Genomic DNA, 18181 nt, shown 5'->3' with positions numbered 1-18181 from the left:
TCTCAAAATAAATAAAAATTTGTTATGAATAAATTGATGTATGTCCATAAGTATAACTATTGTAACTCTTCATTCATTAAGGTTGTAACTCTGTATCCCTTAATGTTTGTAACTGTATAATTTATGTTCTTATGTAACCTATATATTTATAAGCCTATAAATATAGGTTTCTTTCATGTAATAGAGTACAAACAAAAAGACAAGTGAAATACAAGAATACACTTACTCTCTTCATGATATTGCATATTATCTTCCTTGTTTTATAACAAAATTAACATTCAACGAAAAAACTCTTACTCCATATAGCACTAACATCCTATAAAGAGTTTTGACTCTGTAATTAATGTGTGGCTGCTCATTAATAAATATTGAAGCACCAATTACAAGAAAAAAAATATGGTAAGCATACATTTCCACTTCAGAATTTCATTATTCTCCATTATTAAGGCTACTCTGTTGCACTTGCACATGCTACCATATATGCTTATATCAAGCTTCAAGTTGCTCATCTGCATTTCATGGAATATGTCCAAGATGTCCACATTTACGAAGGCCGTTCACCGAAGCTGAATAAGTTACTTCATAAGCACTTGTACATAAATTCCTTAAAAGCTTTAGGCTTTCCGAACGCCTTCTTACATGACATAAGCTATATTTAAGAGAACTATAAGTATAGTTGAACCAAGAAGTTGCTTTGCCTCGTCTAAATTTAGTTTTGACTAGTCAAACCATTAACAGTCGTATTTGGTGAATAGTGGTTTGAAAAAACTTATTGAGTCCAAAAAACTAATTTTGAAAAAGCTGTTGGTTTCAGGAGTTTTTTCAATTAGCTTATTGCTCATTCTCTTTTGAAGAACATCTTTAACCCTAATTATTATCGTTTAACCCTAAATAAAGATTTTACTATGTCCTTATTTTGTCATTTTACACAATTATCTGCTAGCAATCAGCTAAGTTTTAGCGAACAAGCTAACCAAACCAGCTAACCAAAAAGTCAATTGGATAATCGTTAATGTAACGAGCTAACAACTATCTGACAAACAGGGATAAAATGACTACTTTTGGTACTAAATTTATATCCAACATTTCATTAAAATGTACACAAAGCTTCATTCCTTCCACCATGAATTAGAGAACTATAGTGATAATGTCAGGCAAAACTCATTCACTCTTAATCCTTTGTGGAAAAGGTCGAAAACTTTGGTTTCTATCTTATCAAACAAATCTGTCGCATCCATAATCATAGTATAAGTATACACATCAGGTTTTAGATCTATTTCAAGTATCATGTCTATGAAAGTTTGTCCTTGGAATATGAAAAAAGGGGAAAAACAACAAATAAATATGTAATGCAATTATGTTAGAAAATTATATTTAACTTGATTACAATAACAAATAATGCAAATTAAAATTTTAGAAAGCATACGGTGGTTAGAGCTTTTGCTACACAAGCTATAGGCAAAATAAACAAAGCAATGTTAGAAAGAAATACCAAAACAATGTTGACACATCATGAATATCTTGAATTTGTAAGGAGAAAAAAAAGTCATAATGATATCGTTCATAAAAAAAATAATGCAAAAAATATAAATCAATAAAAATTATTGAGATGTGTCAACAAAACACATGTACAAGTATGCCATACACTCAAATGTTTGGACCAACCTAAAGTACAAACAAAAAGAAGAGAGTAAAAATTTCGAAACCAAACTTAGATCAATTCTAAATAGAATTAGGCATCTTTTAAGTGCATGCTTGCTAACTCTACTTTTGGTTAAAAGTAAAGAGTAGTGTGTATATATAGGGTGGAAAGTGAATATAAAAGTGAAGGTGAGAAATTTTAAAATTAAATTGATAAGAAAAGTTGAAAAGTAGAAAATGAAAATTTAAGGAAAAAACAGAGGGAGTTTGTGGAGGGAATTAATGGTAAGCTAAAAATAAATTTCTAAGGTAAAAAGATAGAGAAAGATGAAAAAGCATGTAATTAAATGTTAAATGTGAATTACAATGGATTAAAGGGTAAATTAGTCATTGTTAGTTTCATTAAATGAATTTCTTAATTCTTGTAAAATCCTTTAAAATGTCTAATAATATGGGTATTGCTATATACCGCAAAGGTTATACTTTCCACCGCACCCTTTTGACATTTATGCCCTCCTCACAATTTCAAACCAATAACAAAAAACTCTCAAATCCTCTAGCTTTTAAAGCTTTTCATAAAACCCGACCTAAAACGACATGCCGCCAAAGGAAGGAAGGGGAAAAGGCTTAATGAATCTTCCGATAAGTTTTTTTTTAAAAAAATATGTCCGAAATCGGAGGCAGAACCCTTTTTATTTTTTGCCTAAACGGAACTCCGACGCCGTTGCCACCACGGGCGGAGCGGACGAACTGTTCGTTCCGTCCGTGGTGGCAACGGCGTCGGCCATACTTTCCACCGTAAGGTGGAACGAGTGGCGCACCCGTTCCACCGTAAGGTGGAACTGGGTTCCGCGCTCGTTCCACCTGATGGTGGAAAGTATGGCGCATCAGTTTAGGCTTATTCCTTAAAAAAAAAATCAAAATTTAAAAAATGAATTTTTAATTTAAATTTATATCGTAAGATTACTTCGTGTTCGAAATCATGGTCTTCGGGAATACTCGGGTCCATTTTCATCAAATTCGGGTTTTTAGGCTTGGGAGAGAAAGAGAGAAAAAAAAAATTTGAGTTTTTGAAAAAAATAAAATGAGAAGGGCATAAATGTCAAAAGGGTGTGGTGGATGAAAAAAAGTTGCGGTATATAGCAGCTCACATGGAACGAGTGGAGTAACTTCATGTCATTCTCAGTATTTAGGTTGACGTCATCTTTTCCCACAACTTTGGAGAAGTTGTCATTTCCCATCCTTAAAACGCTGAAATCTCGTGGTGTATAAGATGAGAAAAATTCACTTCGAGGTGTGGCATGAATAGTAGCACCATTATCAATCACCTAACTAGTCTCTTGGGTTACATGATTAATAATATCAGAATCGTAGACAATATTTAATTCACCAGCAACATTTGCTTGTTCGCTATCGGTACTGTCATCACACTTGTCTTCTTTGCCTTTGCTTTTCTCTTGCTTGAGCTTCCTGCTGAATCTTCCGATGTGGCGTTTTTTCTTGCAGTGATGGCACTCAATGTTGGCATACTTGTTGGATTTTTCTTTGCTCTTGCCTCTGTCTTTGGATCGTCTAGCTTCGCTCATTCCTTTAGAATTCACAATCAGATAATTTGATTGTGATGTAGAAGCTCCTTGCATCATGCGCCTCGTCACTTCATTTAAAATTCCACTTTTAACAAAAACTCCATGGTAATTTTACCATTTGGTGCTGAGTTTGAAAGTTAAATTCTTAGAGTCTCCCACAACTCCGGTAAGGAAGCCAACATCAATAAAGTAGTGAGCTCATTTTCAAATTTCAGTCCCATACTGGAAAGTTGATCCATGGTCCAAGTGATATGCGAGAGAAGTACCATCTCAATATTTTATTTGAACTAATTTAGTCAAATAAAATAATTCATTATTGCCAGTTTTTTAGACATAGAATTCCTCGAGCTTATTCCATAAAGTTCATGCATGAGTTTCGTCAGCAATATGATTATACATGTTGTCTTCGATAAATTATCGGATAAAGCCGCAGACTTGATCATGCTTGAAACCCCAATCTGCATCCGTCTTCCCATTAGGTTTATCTGTTCCGAACACCGTTGGATGCATCTTCGTCACATATAAAAGATCCTTCATTTTGTTTCTCCATATGTGGTAGTTTGAGCCATTTAGATTGACTATTCTGCTTATCAATTTTGCCTCCATATTGACTAGGCTATGATACTAGCTGTTGGGAATAAAGCAAAGATGAGAAAAATAATCAATAAAAATGAGACCGATAATTTAACATGGTTCACCCTTATAGGCTACTTCCACGATCAAACTCGAGATTAAATTCTTCCACTATAAAATAATAGGGGTACAAAGAGGGCGTTCTCTAAACAATTTTTTAGAATCATAAAATATGAGCTAAAATAGTAGCACTCAGATATTTTTTAAAAATACCCAAAAATAATTAACTTAATATTTTATCGTTCCGCGAAATAATTAGAATACCCTCTTAAAAACTTAAATCTCCTCACCGGAGAAATCACTCCACTCAAAGACTCCCAATATTATCTCAAAATTTGCTTGATACATGGAGCTTCACCCTTTGCCTATAATAGGCATAGAGAGCTCCATTCCACCGAGAGAATTAAATTCTCTATCTAGAAAATTAATTGGGTTGACACCTCATATATATATATATATATATATATATATATATATATATATATATATATATATATAAAACAAATGGTGGGGTTCTCATTAATTGGGTCGTCCACACCTAATATTATATTTTTTGAGAATATCCCTGATAAGTGGATCTACGTCCTTCATCTGATCCAGATAAGTCACAAATGAATAAGGAAGATCGTCCGATTCCAACAAAAAAAAAAATATCTCCTAAAAATGCTTAGGTACCATCCAGCCACATGGATTAATATCTAACGTTCAACCCAGAATTAGTACAATGAAGAAAGAAGAGCTCTTGGATCTTGTGAGGCAGTTAGACAAATGACACTTGTTATATGGCAAGGGCGCACCATCCCACATTATAACAGTTAGGGGTCTCCACGATCAATCGGAGGACGATATCTGTTTGATGAGTCACTAGGGCACACATTTTTCAACATTACAACAACTATCATTGACTTCACTATATATATAGAAACGTGAGGCGTCCTAAAGAGGTATGTTCTATTATAGCCACCTATATTATTATTCTCTTCAACCCTCCTAAAACCCTTGCTGACTTATGCATCAGAACGGGTTCGTCTGACTTCATCCCCTCACTGACCTACTGTTCATCTCATGCAGGTCATCCATGAGGTTACCAGAAAACGACACATATTGACGGACATCAAAAGGTAATTAAATTAATTCATGTATTTGTATTGAACTATATTTAAACTTATTTCGAGTTACTTTCACTGAATTCCAATTTGTTTTCAATCAATTTCAGTGACTTTTAGTTACTTTCTGTTACTTTCAATTTTGTTGAAAAACCTTAATCATTTGATTTAGTTTTATGAAATTCTTTTTAATTAGCTCTACTTTATTTTTCTTGTTGAGTTCGAAGAAAATTTAGTTATTTGTACATGATGTAAAAGATGTTGAAAGTCATGTTTAATTTTGTTTAAGCTTGTTTTGTTTTAATTTTAGTCACTTCCATTCACTTGCAGTCATGTTCTTTTACTTTTAGTTACTGTTAGTTACTTTTTATCACTTAGAGTCACATTGAGATCAAGTAAAAGTGTTTGTAGTTTATTTGCAATTGTGTTTAAAGTGTGATTTTGTGTGATATTATGGTGTTACCTTTTGGATTTTTTTTTAAAAAGAAAATTGTATTAGACAATGATTTTATGCTTTATTAATTGCATCAATGCTTTAAAATAGGACTATAGCTGATTTTTCATTTGATTTCATTGACTTTCATTAGATTTATGAAATGCTGAAATTGAATGAAAGTGGTTGAAATTTGATGTTTTAGTTGTTTTATTTATTCGATTATTGAGGTTATTTTGTTGTTAATTATTTGAAGATATTTTGACATGGTTTTTAGAGGACGTTTTTTTTAGCTGAAATCCGCTGAAGTATAGCGCTTGCTGTTGTTGTGTTATTAAGTGGCTGTTTTTGTTATTGTACCTTTATTTTGTTATTGATTTGTAAATTATGTTTGTTTGTTTTTTTAGAAGTTTTTGAATTTACGGTTTCTTTATATGAATTTCAGGGATGTTGTAATAGATGAAAATAGCGATTTGTTGTATTGTTTATATATCTTTTATGTTTGTGAGGTTTTTGAACTGAATTTTTTTTGTTTGAAATTGTGTTGAATTTATGTTTCGAAATCGAAGCAGGTTGAAAAAGTTATATTATTAGTGAATTACTATACTTAGTCTAGAAAAATGACAAAACTGCCCTTTCAACAAATTCACTAATCCTCTCAAATTCCCAAATCCTCTCAAAAACCGAAAACTCTCTAAAATCTAATCTTGACTAATTTGGTAAAGAAAAACATGGGTCAGGGGAGGAGGGGCCGCGAAAAATGACTAATAGTACGTAATTTGGTTTTATTTACGGTTGTTTATAGTAAAATCGAATGTTTTTTAAAAAATCGATTTTTCGGTGTCGAGGCATATGAACATCACGCCCCACCACAGGTAGAGGCGTATTGTTCATCCGCCGCACCTGTGGTGGTGGCGGCTAATATGCCTCACCACATGGTGAGGCGTGTTGCTTATATGTCTCACCATATGGTGAGGCGTATCAGCCATACACCTCACCACGTGGCGAGGCATATAAGCCATACGCCTCACCACGTGGCGAGGCATATTAGCCATACGCCCACATTCCATAGAGAGAGAAAAAAATCAATTTTGCTCCCCAAAACAATAAAGGGAAGTTTCGTCATTTCCCTAGGCTAAATGTGGGAAACCTAGGCTAAGTATAACAACACCCTATTAGTATCAAACTATAAATGTTGTTCGAGTTTTTTCATGTTTTATCGAGAGTTTGGATGAAAACTACAATTTTGTTATTTGGAAGGAATGTAAGATCAATTTTCTTAATAACCATTTATATATGATTTGGTGTTTTTAGAAAATGGCGGAAAGCAGTATTTTATGAATCTTGGTTTTTATTTTATCATATTTAAAATATAATTCGCGTAATTAGCGTTTTTGAAATAAAAATACAATTTTGATTCAAAAAAAAAAAAAAGAAATAAAAATACAATTTATAAATTCCCCTATAAAATTTGTTACGTAAGAAATGGAATCTAATGACAAAAGATAAAACAAAAGCCGATTAGCATAGAGTGCAGGCATATGGTAACCATGGATCCATTGATATGAATACAAAGTTGGTTTTGGGTACTAACAAACTACCAATCACATCACATAGTGTTGTCCTAGTAACTAAAATATCCAAGGAGGCAATGATAATAACAAGGTAATAAATAATACTTAGAAAACAAACTTTGGAACAATCACCCCTTATTGGTGATACATGTATATAAACTCATATATCTTATACATTCTACTAAACAGAAAAAGGAAAATGGCAAATAAGGAAGAGGTGCTACTTCTAGATTTCTGGGTGAGTCCCTTCTCTATGAAGGTTAAAATTGCATTGGGTGAGAAAGGAGTGAGTTATGTTGCAAATGAGGAGGATTTATTTGGTGGAAAGAGTGAATTATTGCTTAAATCAAACCCAATTTACCAAAAAGTTCCAGTACTTTTGCACAATGAAAAGCCAGTGTTGGAATCAAGTCTAATTGTTGGATACATTGATGAGACATGGCCAACTCCTGCATTGCTTCCACCTTGTGCTTATGGACGTGCTCAAGCTCGTTTCTTGGCCGATTACGTCGACAAAAAGGTGCTATTTCTCTCTGTCTCTTTTTCAATGCATGTCCCTTTTTTACTTTTTTGTAGTACTATAATGTATGTTTATGGTTGAATGAGCAGCTATTTGATGGCATTGCTGGGATATGGAAGAACAAAGGGGAGGCTCAAGAGGCAGGTAAGAAGGAGTTGATAGAGATATTGAAGGTGATAGAGGGAGGGCTCGGAGAGAATAATTTCTATGGAGGGGAAACATTTGGATATGTTGACATTATAACAATTCCTTTATTTTGTTGGCTTTTGGCTGCTGAAAAATTCAGTGACTTCACTCTTGAAGCTGAGTTCCCTAAGCTATCAGGTTGGGTTAAGAGGTGCATGGAAAGAGAGAGTGTGGCTAAGAACATTCCTGACACAGATAAGGTTTATGAGTTTCTTGTTATGATGAGGAAGATGCATGGAATCGAATAGTTCCTTGCTTGCTTACTTCCTACTTGTTTTCTCAATAAGAAAGGAATCATCTTATGTGTTTTCAATAATCAATTGAAAGACCTACCTGTCATTTTGTCAATGGAGATTATACTCATACTGTCTTTCTATCTTATGTAATAATCATCTTCCCCATGAAAGACCTAATTCTAATTCTAATTCTAATTCAATAACTTTGATTATCTAGGAAATGATTGTTATGAATGCATAACAAGGTAGAAGATATATAGTAACAATAATCATCATCATCAAAGCAGCCCTGCTTGCATTATGCATTGAATATTCATTAATCACTTAAATAAGCAAAATTTTAACTCATAAACTCATAAGCAGATGGCACGTCATGTAACGGGTGACCTTTCTGGTTTCTATCTACAATCTTTTGTGCAAGGGATACTTGCTTTCCAACCACAAGGATAAATGCCTTACCCTTTCCTAGAGCACCTCTTGCTGTTCTTCCAACACGACGCACGTATTCACTTGGATCACGTGGAAAGTCGAAGAGTACGACATGATTCACACCACTAAAATCGATGCCGCGTGATGCTCTGCCATAAAGTATGAAACATACATTACTATTTTATGTTAAGCCTTTGCTATATGGATGGGGGCTCTGTTTGACAGTCAGCAATCCGCAAAATCAGGATAAGGAAAATAAATGTACAAGGACTACAATACCTATCAGTGCAAACCAAAAAAGAAGAGCACTCTCCAGGTTGAAATTGCATGAAATCCTTCATGTTTGCAACCCTTGCTTCTTGTGCTAGAGCCGAATGAAATGGTAGAACTCGAACTCTGTTTCCTTTTCTGTCAAAACGTTTTAATGCATTCTCCACTTTTCTACATGTCTCAATCTGTAAATTCAAGATTACCATTGTGTGCGTGTAAGTATATATATAATTCTACTAATAAGGAGTTGAATATACCTTATTACAAAAAACAATTGTCTTCGAAACAGGACTTTGCTCCACGAGCTGCAGAAGAGCGTATTTCTTATTTGCAAATGCCGTGTCTGGGGTTCTATCTGCCCCAATTTCCCCACTGCAATCTACAATAACCTACACATGCAAAATGGCAGTTAATTTGTAATGTATATTAAAATTTCCGGCTTCAAAGTTATAAAAAATCAATAACTTAGCACATGGTCTCTCTCTCTCTCTCTCTTTCATTCACACACACTCTGATGGAAACACTCAGAAAAGAGATTAAAATGATAGGAACAGAGCAATGTTTAACAAACAGAAATAAAGAAAGTAACCAAGGGAAAATGGATTGTATTAATATTGAAATAGACTAAAAACAGATAGAAAAGAAAAGGCACTAAACCAGCACCCTCCATCCAGGGAACTCTCCCTCCCTCACTAGGAGCCACAACAGAAGAATTAACAACTTGACCTCTCACCCCTCACATAATGACTTATAACTAACCAGCCCTACTCCCTAGATTTGTAACTATCTAATCCCACCTCACACTTTACCAGCTGTCTTCTTCCTTCTAGAGTAAACATGGTAAATCTTTGGGCTCTGGGAAACATGGGCTAAAGCCTGGTTGATTGGCAGATCTCTATCACATTCTTAACATTCCCTTTTTGTTTTGTTTTTTTGTCTCTGTGCAGGGAGGGTGTATAAGTAAATATAAAATTGACAACTCACCTCTTCAAGTCGATCACTTGTGCGATGCATACCAGGTCCCATGACCACTTCACAATCTGGAAAGATCTCAATAAGCTTGTTGTACACAGGTACTGGTAAAGTAGCTGTTACAAACAGATACTGTGCTTCAAAAGGTGAAGAATTCATCAAGCTTTGAAATGCAGCCTCAAATTCCTCATCCTTAAACAATATATCTACCTCATCCAACACAATACTGCAAAGTTTATGGCAATTGTTTAGATAAAGAAGTCTACTGTCACACAACATTTATCAAGAACATAATTCATCATGTTGGTCAAGCTATCATTGAACTAACAAATTTGATGGAAACGTGTCAAAGTCATTATCTCGAATATCAATGGACCAGAAATACAAAGGCGAGTTAAGCGACCACTCCATGGGTCACAATCACATTTTAAGTGTTTTACAGCTAGGTTCAATGTGGATTGAATATGGTTGGTGCAAGTTGTAATCCTTTTGTGTGTCATGTTTGTATGGATTAATTTTCAAATCAAGAAAACAGAATATGACATTTCCTTATTATTTATTTAGCATTATTATTTTTTTCAAAATGAGGAAAGCCATGTGCAATGAAAAATGCAAGCACGGCTTGGAGAGGGATTTTTTTTTACCTATTGTAAACTTAGTGAATAAAGATCAGAAAAAAGGATAGCCATGTATTCATGGTGGAAATCTAAGGTAATTTTGGGAGAAAATTACTCCAATGTGTATTGAAAAGTAAAGAGTTTATATACAAGAATGGGCATCTGAAGTGAACCAATGTACTAATTTCTATCATTACTCCTTTGATTGCTCCCTAAAAGTCTTCTATTACACTTAGCTATATTCACATATGATCATACAATAACACTCCCATTCAAGCTGAAGCATTGATAACAATCATGCCCAACTTGTTATAGAAATAGGTAACATAACAAGCTTTACGAAAGACATTAACTAGTTGTTAGGTAAGATGAGACTAAATGAAGTGACTGGAGATTATAACTGGAAATGCAGAGATGAGACCTGAGTTACTATAGTCTGAGATGTGGTGAGACAAAACACCAACTCCATAGAAGTTAGAGTTAGGGTGGCCGCTCTCTAGGGCAGACCAAAACTGGCTGCTCCCTGGGCAGCCCCAATTTGGTTGCTTTCTGTAGCAAACCCAAATGTGGCTGCTTTGATACCATGTTATTATGGGAGAAAACTATCCATTTCATACAATGAAATTTGAAAACCAGAGTTTATATACAATAATGAGGATATGGATATCAATTGAACAAATATATTAGTCCCTCAAATTACTCCTTTTGATTGCTCCCAAAAAGTTTTGTATTACAGGCTATGTTCACATAGGTTCATACTATAACAGTAAGGATGACTCATATGGCACCATCTCCAAATTCAGGTTTGAAAATTAGCATGTCTATTTCTCAAGCTTCTTGGGCAAACATTTTCCTTCCCTTTTTAAGAGAAATGTCCACCACATAAAAAAGAAAAAATAATCAAAGAAATGAGACTACATGTGTGTGTGGTGTGGTGTGGTGTGGTGTTCAGTAATTTGTTTATATAAAATTGCATGCCTTTCTCCAAAACAAGAACAAGGAAGAAAGTGAAAAGAGATGCTGAAGGAATTAGACAGGAATTTAATTTAATTAGCACATTTTGATTTTAACACCATAATATGAAATATAAGCAATATAAAATGAGGTTACCATTTCAGATTTGATAGGTTCAGGAGTCCTTCTTTAACTAAGAAGGTGAATCGACCAGGTGTGACAATTAAAACATCAGTTCCTTGCTCTAAATTTTCCAGCTGAGTTCTCTGAGAAAATCCCCCGGTTGCAGCCATAGACCGAAATGGAGTCCCAAATTTTGACAGTGATCGGCAGTTATTTAAAACCTAAAAAACGTCACCTACTTTATGCAATTGCTAAAAGGCCCAAAAGAGGGACACAAGTGACGAAATATCTATCTAATGCAATACAACACACATAGGAAACATACATATTTATAAGTGTAGTCATCTTTGTGAATCTAGTTTTTATTATTGGGTAATTAGCAACTCTTCTGAATACAAGAATATTGTTCCACAAAACGCATGCCTTACGCAAGTTATAGGCAAACACAAACAACACCAACAAACAGATGGATTTATAATGGTTGATTAATGGAGTTCTGGATGAAGAACTAAAGGAAAAACAAGTAACGACTGGTATAGATAGATATGGAGTGAGACTTATCTCAAATCCCAACTGGAATATCAGATTCCCTCTCCAACTCTCTAAGAGCAGAGAGCAGTAACAAAATAGCTAGCTTAAATTCTTCCCACCCCTCAAACATGATCTGACCACTTAGAAATACCTCCCACATAACATAATTCCAACTCTACCTTCCAGCTCCCCAATAAGTTTGCTAAGAATAACTAACTATAAGACAACAGCCCAACACTTCAAGCTTACAATATGTTTGTTAAGGGGATTGCTGAGATGCACAAATTGCAAGGCATGTATCTAGATATCTAGACATATATTATATATGCGCCATACATGTATCTAGATATCTAGATACATGTTGAAATTTGTGCATCCGTACCTTTCATCCCTCTCGCCAATCCCCCCAAACAAACACTACCTTATGGTTTGGCCTTTCCTAATTTTGTTTTGTTAAAAAGGTGTCTACAGTAGCAACTCAAGAACTACTATATTTCCTTTTCAAGCTCCTCACTGATTAACTCGTGCCACTAAACTTCCTTTTATTCCGGAATTTCTCACTCATTTCAATCTATTTTAGTTTTACAGTTAGCAGTCTTATATGAAGTGACAGCTCTTAGGACTAGAACATTTATCCTCATTGGATATAATCGAAACATTTAGCCATAGAAGTTTAACGTTACATGCAATTGCCTCTAATTAGTTTCATTGTCTATCATATACAAAATAACCAGATTGTTTCAATAATGAAAAGAACCTTATCTAAGGAGTTAAGAACCTGGAACACAGCAAAGCTCTTCCTGGTTGACTGCTTTGTAATGTCTTAACTATTCCAGAATGTATTAACTCAATTTGTCAAATATTAACGATATTTGTCCTAAAAGCTATTTAGTGTACTTTCCCTAGCAGCATGATCTTAACTGGTCTTTACTTAATCTATCAGAAAACACAAGTCCTGATCGCTCCAATAGGGCATAAAGAATGTTTTCAATGTTTAAACTAAGCATAACAGATTTGGTCATGCATATCATTGCCAAAATAAACAATTTACAGTCAGTGTCATGCAAATTTGCACTTTATAGGTCTGTAAATAATAATGGAAGTATGACCATGTAAAGTCTATTAACTTGCATATAAAATCAGGCATCAATAGTTTTTTCTACGAATTAAGGTAATGGAAATTGGAAATATGGTGGAAGACATTGCACAGTTCTTCATAGAATATATATATATAAAGGTGGACAGAGAAAGAGAGAGATACAGCAGATGAATTTGTATTCGCTTAAGTTCAAAATAGCTACCTGAGAAGCCAGCTCAGCCGTTGGCACCATTACAAGTACTTGAGGACTTTGTGAAAAGGACTTACCAAGTCCTTCGAGTTCTTCTATCCTGAGTCTCTGAATTACAGGTATAAGATATGCCATTGTCTTCCCTGATCCACTTTGATCTGCTATAATACAGCTCTTCCCCTCATTCACAGGTGTAAATGCCATGGCCTGCAATTAAACAGATGCAAAGCACAGAATAAACACTATGCAACGACGATAGTCTTATCCCAGCTGTAATGCAACACCTCACAAATTCATCACTCGGTGCAGTAGGCAGAATAAATTAAAAGGTCAATTCTGGAGTAAACCTTTCCAGAAAGTGACTTCTCATAAAATTTATAATTACTCTACTGCACGAATATAAAACTGGATCAACTCAAAATTGACATATGGTACTATTAAGAAACAAAAAATTTAATATTTTAAGATAGCCACATCTGAGTAACTAAAGTTCCATTTCTTTAATCTAAACCAGAAAGTTGCAATTTAATTACAGTAGAAAGAGTTTCCTATTACGATTGGAGTGCATCAAGGTTCCGCACTAAGCCCATTTCTTTTTGCCATCGTTATGGATGAACTAACAAGTTCACTTCAAGATGGTATACCATGGTGCATGCTGTTTGCAGATGATATTGTGTTGGTTGATGAGACGAAAGAAGGAGTGGAGAGGAAGTTGGAACTATGGAGACAAACTCTAGAATCTAGAGGCTTTAAGTTGAGTCGAAGTAAGACAGAATATTTGGAGTGTAAGTTTAGCGGCCATAGGAGTAGGGAGGCAGGGACAATCACCCTAGATGGGAGAGTTGTTCAGGCCTCGGATTGCTTCCGGTATTTAGGATCTATTATCCAAACGGATGGAGAAGTAGATGGAGATGTTGCTCATAGGGTTAAAGCTGGTTGGTCAAAGTGGAAGAGTGCTACGGGTTTCCTTTGTGATCCCGGCATGCCTAATAGTTTGAAGGGAAAATTCTACCGGACGGCAATTAGACCAGCATTGTTATATGGTACGGAGTGTTGGGCAGTGAAACACTGCCACATCCATAAGATGTCGGTGGCGGAGATGCGTATGTTGAGATGGATGTGTGGTCATACGAGAAAGGACCGGGTGCGTAATGAAATAATTAGGACCAAAGTAGGGGTCACATCTATTGAGAATAAAATGAGAGAAAACCGACTAAGGTGGTTTGGCCATGTGAGACGTAGAGCGCTTGATGCGCCGGTTAGGAGAACCGAAGAGTGGCAAAGGGATGTAGTGGTGAGGGGTAGGGGAAGACCTAAACAAACTTGGAGGAGGGTGATCGAGAGTGATATGAGTTTACTGGGAATTGAGGAAAATATGGTAGTGGATAGGACGGAGTGGAGGGAGCGAATTTGTGTCGCTGACACGACTTGATTTCACGGTTTTATATGATGGTTCATGTTAGCCGACCCCGAATCATTTCGGGACTAAGGCTTTGTTGTTGTTGTAGAAAGAGAAGATATAGAATTATCAGAAAAGACAGAAGTTATTAAACAAATGGACTATAAGAACTTATAATGCATTTTTCTCTTTTAGTCATTTCTTGTTTTCATTTTTCTTCTCGATTTTGATATTTTTTTCCATATAATTTGGGTCAGGAACAAGTGATTTTCTTATGCTACCAGCACAGCATCTAAAGGGTGGATGACATTCAATAATTATGAAATATGAACTAGATAAATAACATTTTCAGCTTGCAATGAAATGTGCCTTTGGTTCTTGATCAACAAGGAGTATTATACATGACATATGTACCTGAATAACTGCTGGGCGAAGTAAACCCAAACCCTTTAGAGATTGAACCATAAATTCACTGCATCCCAAATCTCTAAATGACTTTCTACTGAAAAAGCCATTCTCAGCAGAATTTTTTTGCTGTCGTGGGGAATATTTTGATTTGGGTCTGAAACTGTCAACTGAGCCAACATTACCCCATCCTCTTAAGTGGGAAGAGGCAGCAGGAGCTGAAGAGTCTGATCCAGCCCTTCTGGAAACAAATCTTTGAGACTTATCTGGCTTAATATCATGATCTGACATGTCATATTCTCCATGTTCTACATCCGGATTGTAACTCTTCATGTGCTTTCCTGTCCTGGTTTCTGTTGGCTCTCCGCAATCTTGTGTTGGTGAAGCTGCTGAAATTATTCGCTCAGATACAAAGGTAGGCAAAGTCTTTTCTTTTTGAGAAAACTCTGGTTCAGTATCTGAACTGATAGAACTATCAAAAGATTCATCTTCCACGGCTGGTCTATATGCATCTTTCGGAAACTTTTTCCTCGTCAATGCTCTATGCATGAGAACTTTCAATTTCTGTGCTTTCAGTTTCGTGAAACTTCCAGCCGAGCCCCTAGAATGTGGTGTTTGTGAACCAGTGCTTGTAATAGTAACTGTACTTGAAATGCCTGTGATGCCAAGATCAATGCATTAAGAAATTCAGTTTTAGCCATCTTAAATCTTTTAAATTTTTTTGGCTAAGCTGGCCTGCAAACTGCCAGCCTAAAATAATAGCAGACCCAAAAAAGAAAAAAGAAAAAAAAAACTACTTTACAGCATGTTTTCTAAATCAACAAAAGAGCAATCTTTATTCTGTGACAGAAAAAAAAATCCCAATAAAGAAAATGGCGTAGGTAGATTGGGCTAGTGAAAATTGAGAATTACTGACATGGCAGAGCATAAGAACTTCATTCGAGTTGAGTGGCAATATACTTGGTTATGGAGGATTCACTCTCCTGGAAGATGCACTAAATTTGGTGGAGTAAATGCAATATTCATAAATTTGTACAAATGAAATTTAGCATACAGGGTTAATTTGGCTCGCAATATCAATTTGCTCTGAAATGAACTTGGATATCCATTTAGCCTACAACTTGACATTTTTGGTCAATAAATATCAATATAATTCGTGTTTTCTTTATACAAGTCAACTTATGGTGCAGTCATTTTGGACTAGTTTAACTGAAAATGCCAAGTTGAAGGATAAAATTTATACCCAAAGTTCATTCTGAGAGAATTATCTTGAGAGTCAAGTTAAAAGGCCAAGTTGACCCTTTTATCCATCAAATTTGTGAAAGGAAGTGAACTATGTGAATTAGAAGGAGACAACTCAGAAAAACTAGAGAAAATTGGGAAAATTTCATACAAGAAAAGAGCACCTGTAGTAGCATCTTTGTCATTCTGGTTAGGTGGACCAACGTCAGTATTGGCGTCATAATCTTTATCATCATCATCATCATCATCATCATTAATGAGCTCAGAAACAGGTTCAACCGGAGTGTCTGAACGGGACCAACTTCGAACAGCCGTAACCAAAGCCCTTTTCCTCCTTTTCGAATCTAACTCTAATAGAAAGCTTTTCCCGTTTATCAAATCAAAATCCAACAGAAAGCATATGTGGCTGCGGCCCTGGCTGTGGGTATGGGAGCTGATGATTTGAGACCTCAAGCTTATTAGAGGATGAGGAGGGGCACCTATTGCCAGCATCTCTTTTTAGCAAGGCAGTGGCAGTTGTCTTTTCTCCTATTAAAGCTATCCAATGCCCAATCTGTTGTCTTTGATGAAAAGATTATGCCTACACAACTTCCTGAAAGAAGCAATACTTTTCCTTAGAGAAAATCGCTGAGATAATATCTGCTACATGCTTGAATTTTACATTAATTACCTTTCGCCACTAAGTGATAACTAAAACATTAGTCACTAGTTTTTATCCAAAAAAAAAAGTCACTAGCTATTACCAAGAAAATTAAAAAAGGTTACAACTCAAATGAAGTATAAGAAATAGCCTTAACAATGAAAACAACAGAATTTTCCAGGGTGATCTTTTAAAAGCTTAACAATAACCAGAGAAGCAACAACAATCAAGAAATCCATATACTGAACATTCAGTTTTGTAAAAAGCTAATCAATAGAAAACACAATGAGAGCATTTCACCAAACAGATTGTGGGCAGCAATCAACATTGCAAGAAAAATGAAAGCCTAACAAATTTCAAGAAATTAAGTAATCAACGCAAACACATGCACTAAACGATATAGATATAAATATATAAACCCCAGTTGAATTTAAAAGTGATTCGTTGGGATACCCATTTAGAGAAACTCAAACATTCCTTCCATTTTGAGTTTAGTTTCACGGGAACCAAACAGAAATGAAAGAAGAAAAAGTAGAGAATGAAAGTAAAAGCATGCCTGGGAACGTTGCAAGTGATAAGGTGAAGTTGAAACTTGGGACTAATGGCGCCTTCGCATAATTCTTTCTGGAAATTATTCGAACCCAGTAATTGATTATTGATAATTGATAATTGATAAGGGACCTTTTGGGTATTATGGAATATCCTTGGGAGTAATTTTGGGTGAAGAGTTACCCAAAATGTATTAGGGTAAACTTCAAAAATAAAGAAAATTGTAGATCCGCCTATTCATATATAAGTCTATGTTTTTCTAAAGGTACATGTATGGTAATTAAAGATGGACCTTGTTTTAAGAACACGGTCATTTCAAAGGTTTTAGGCCTACTTGTACCAGTGGCAACGTGTAAGCCACAACAAAAGTCTAGAAAAATTCATTGGTGTGAGTTTTAAGACTTGGCCATAAAAGAAAATATGTTTTCTTCAAAGATGATGATGATGATATGCGAAAATTCTATATTTTGACATTCTCACGTGTATGGGTTGATTTATATTAGAAATGTGAAATTTCACAAATTGAAAAATTTTAGAAATAATGTTATCTAGCTGAGCTAAACTCTGGTAGATGAAAATTAGTTGGCTAGAAACTTAATTTGTGAAAGTAGCAGAAAATGTAGAAATCAAATCACCTTAAAATGAGTACGCCATAATGATGGAAGTAAAGCAAAAATATCATATCAATTGGTGAATAAGCGGTATAAAAAGCTTCCAAATGATGAACTCGAGTAGAAAAGTTTCTGTGTGATAACACCGTTAGTTAATTGATCTCAAAGAGTGTCATCCTTATTGATTTTGTAGAATCAAAAGATAACACAGTGGATCCGCTAACCTAAAGGTTAA

General features: G+C 35.1%; 2 protein-coding genes across 4 annotated transcripts; one reads left to right on the top strand and one right to left on the bottom strand.

Moving 5' to 3' along the window:
• Nucleotides 1–4845: 4845 nt before the first annotated feature.
• Nucleotides 4846–8083, top strand: LOC136203332 (probable glutathione S-transferase parC). The gene is made up of 3 exons (XM_065994456.1): nucleotides 4846–4981; nucleotides 7163–7493; nucleotides 7583–8083. Exons 1-3 carry the CDS (start codon nucleotides 4926–4928, stop codon nucleotides 7925–7927), a joined length of 732 nt encoding a protein of 243 aa, XP_065850528.1. The 5' UTR covers nucleotides 4846–4925; the 3' UTR covers nucleotides 7928–8083.
• A 104-nt stretch (nucleotides 8084–8187) lies between these two features.
• LOC136203310 (DEAD-box ATP-dependent RNA helicase 50) lies at nucleotides 8188–17498 on the bottom strand. 3 transcript variants are annotated; one of them, XM_065994435.1, is made up of 9 exons: nucleotides 17343–17498; nucleotides 16311–16738; nucleotides 14914–15560; nucleotides 13113–13307; nucleotides 11314–11501; nucleotides 9599–9812; nucleotides 8872–9003; nucleotides 8624–8799; nucleotides 8188–8493 (listed from the first exon to the last, which is right to left on the bottom strand). In XM_065994435.1, the coding sequence occupies exons 2-9, from the start codon at nucleotides 16636–16638 to the stop codon at nucleotides 8256–8258; spliced, it is 2118 nt and encodes a 705-aa protein (XP_065850507.1). In that variant the 5' UTR covers nucleotides 16639–16738; nucleotides 17343–17498; the 3' UTR covers nucleotides 8188–8255. The 3 variants fall into 3 exon arrangements, with proteins under 3 accessions (XP_065850507.1, XP_065850513.1, XP_065850519.1); XM_065994441.1 differs by having other exon boundaries at nucleotides 17240–17383; XM_065994447.1 differs by lacking the exons at nucleotides 16311–16738; nucleotides 17343–17498 and adding an exon at nucleotides 15821–15968.
• Between the last annotated feature and the right edge of the window lie 683 nt (nucleotides 17499–18181).

Source organism: Euphorbia lathyris, chromosome 1 (genome assembly GCF_963576675.1).
Source record: "Euphorbia lathyris chromosome 1, ddEupLath1.1, whole genome shotgun sequence".
NCBI lineage: Eukaryota > Viridiplantae > Streptophyta > Magnoliopsida > Malpighiales > Euphorbiaceae > Euphorbia > Euphorbia lathyris.
The sequence above is the reverse complement of the archived record's forward strand: the minus strand, read 5'-3'. Positions and strand labels throughout refer to the sequence as shown.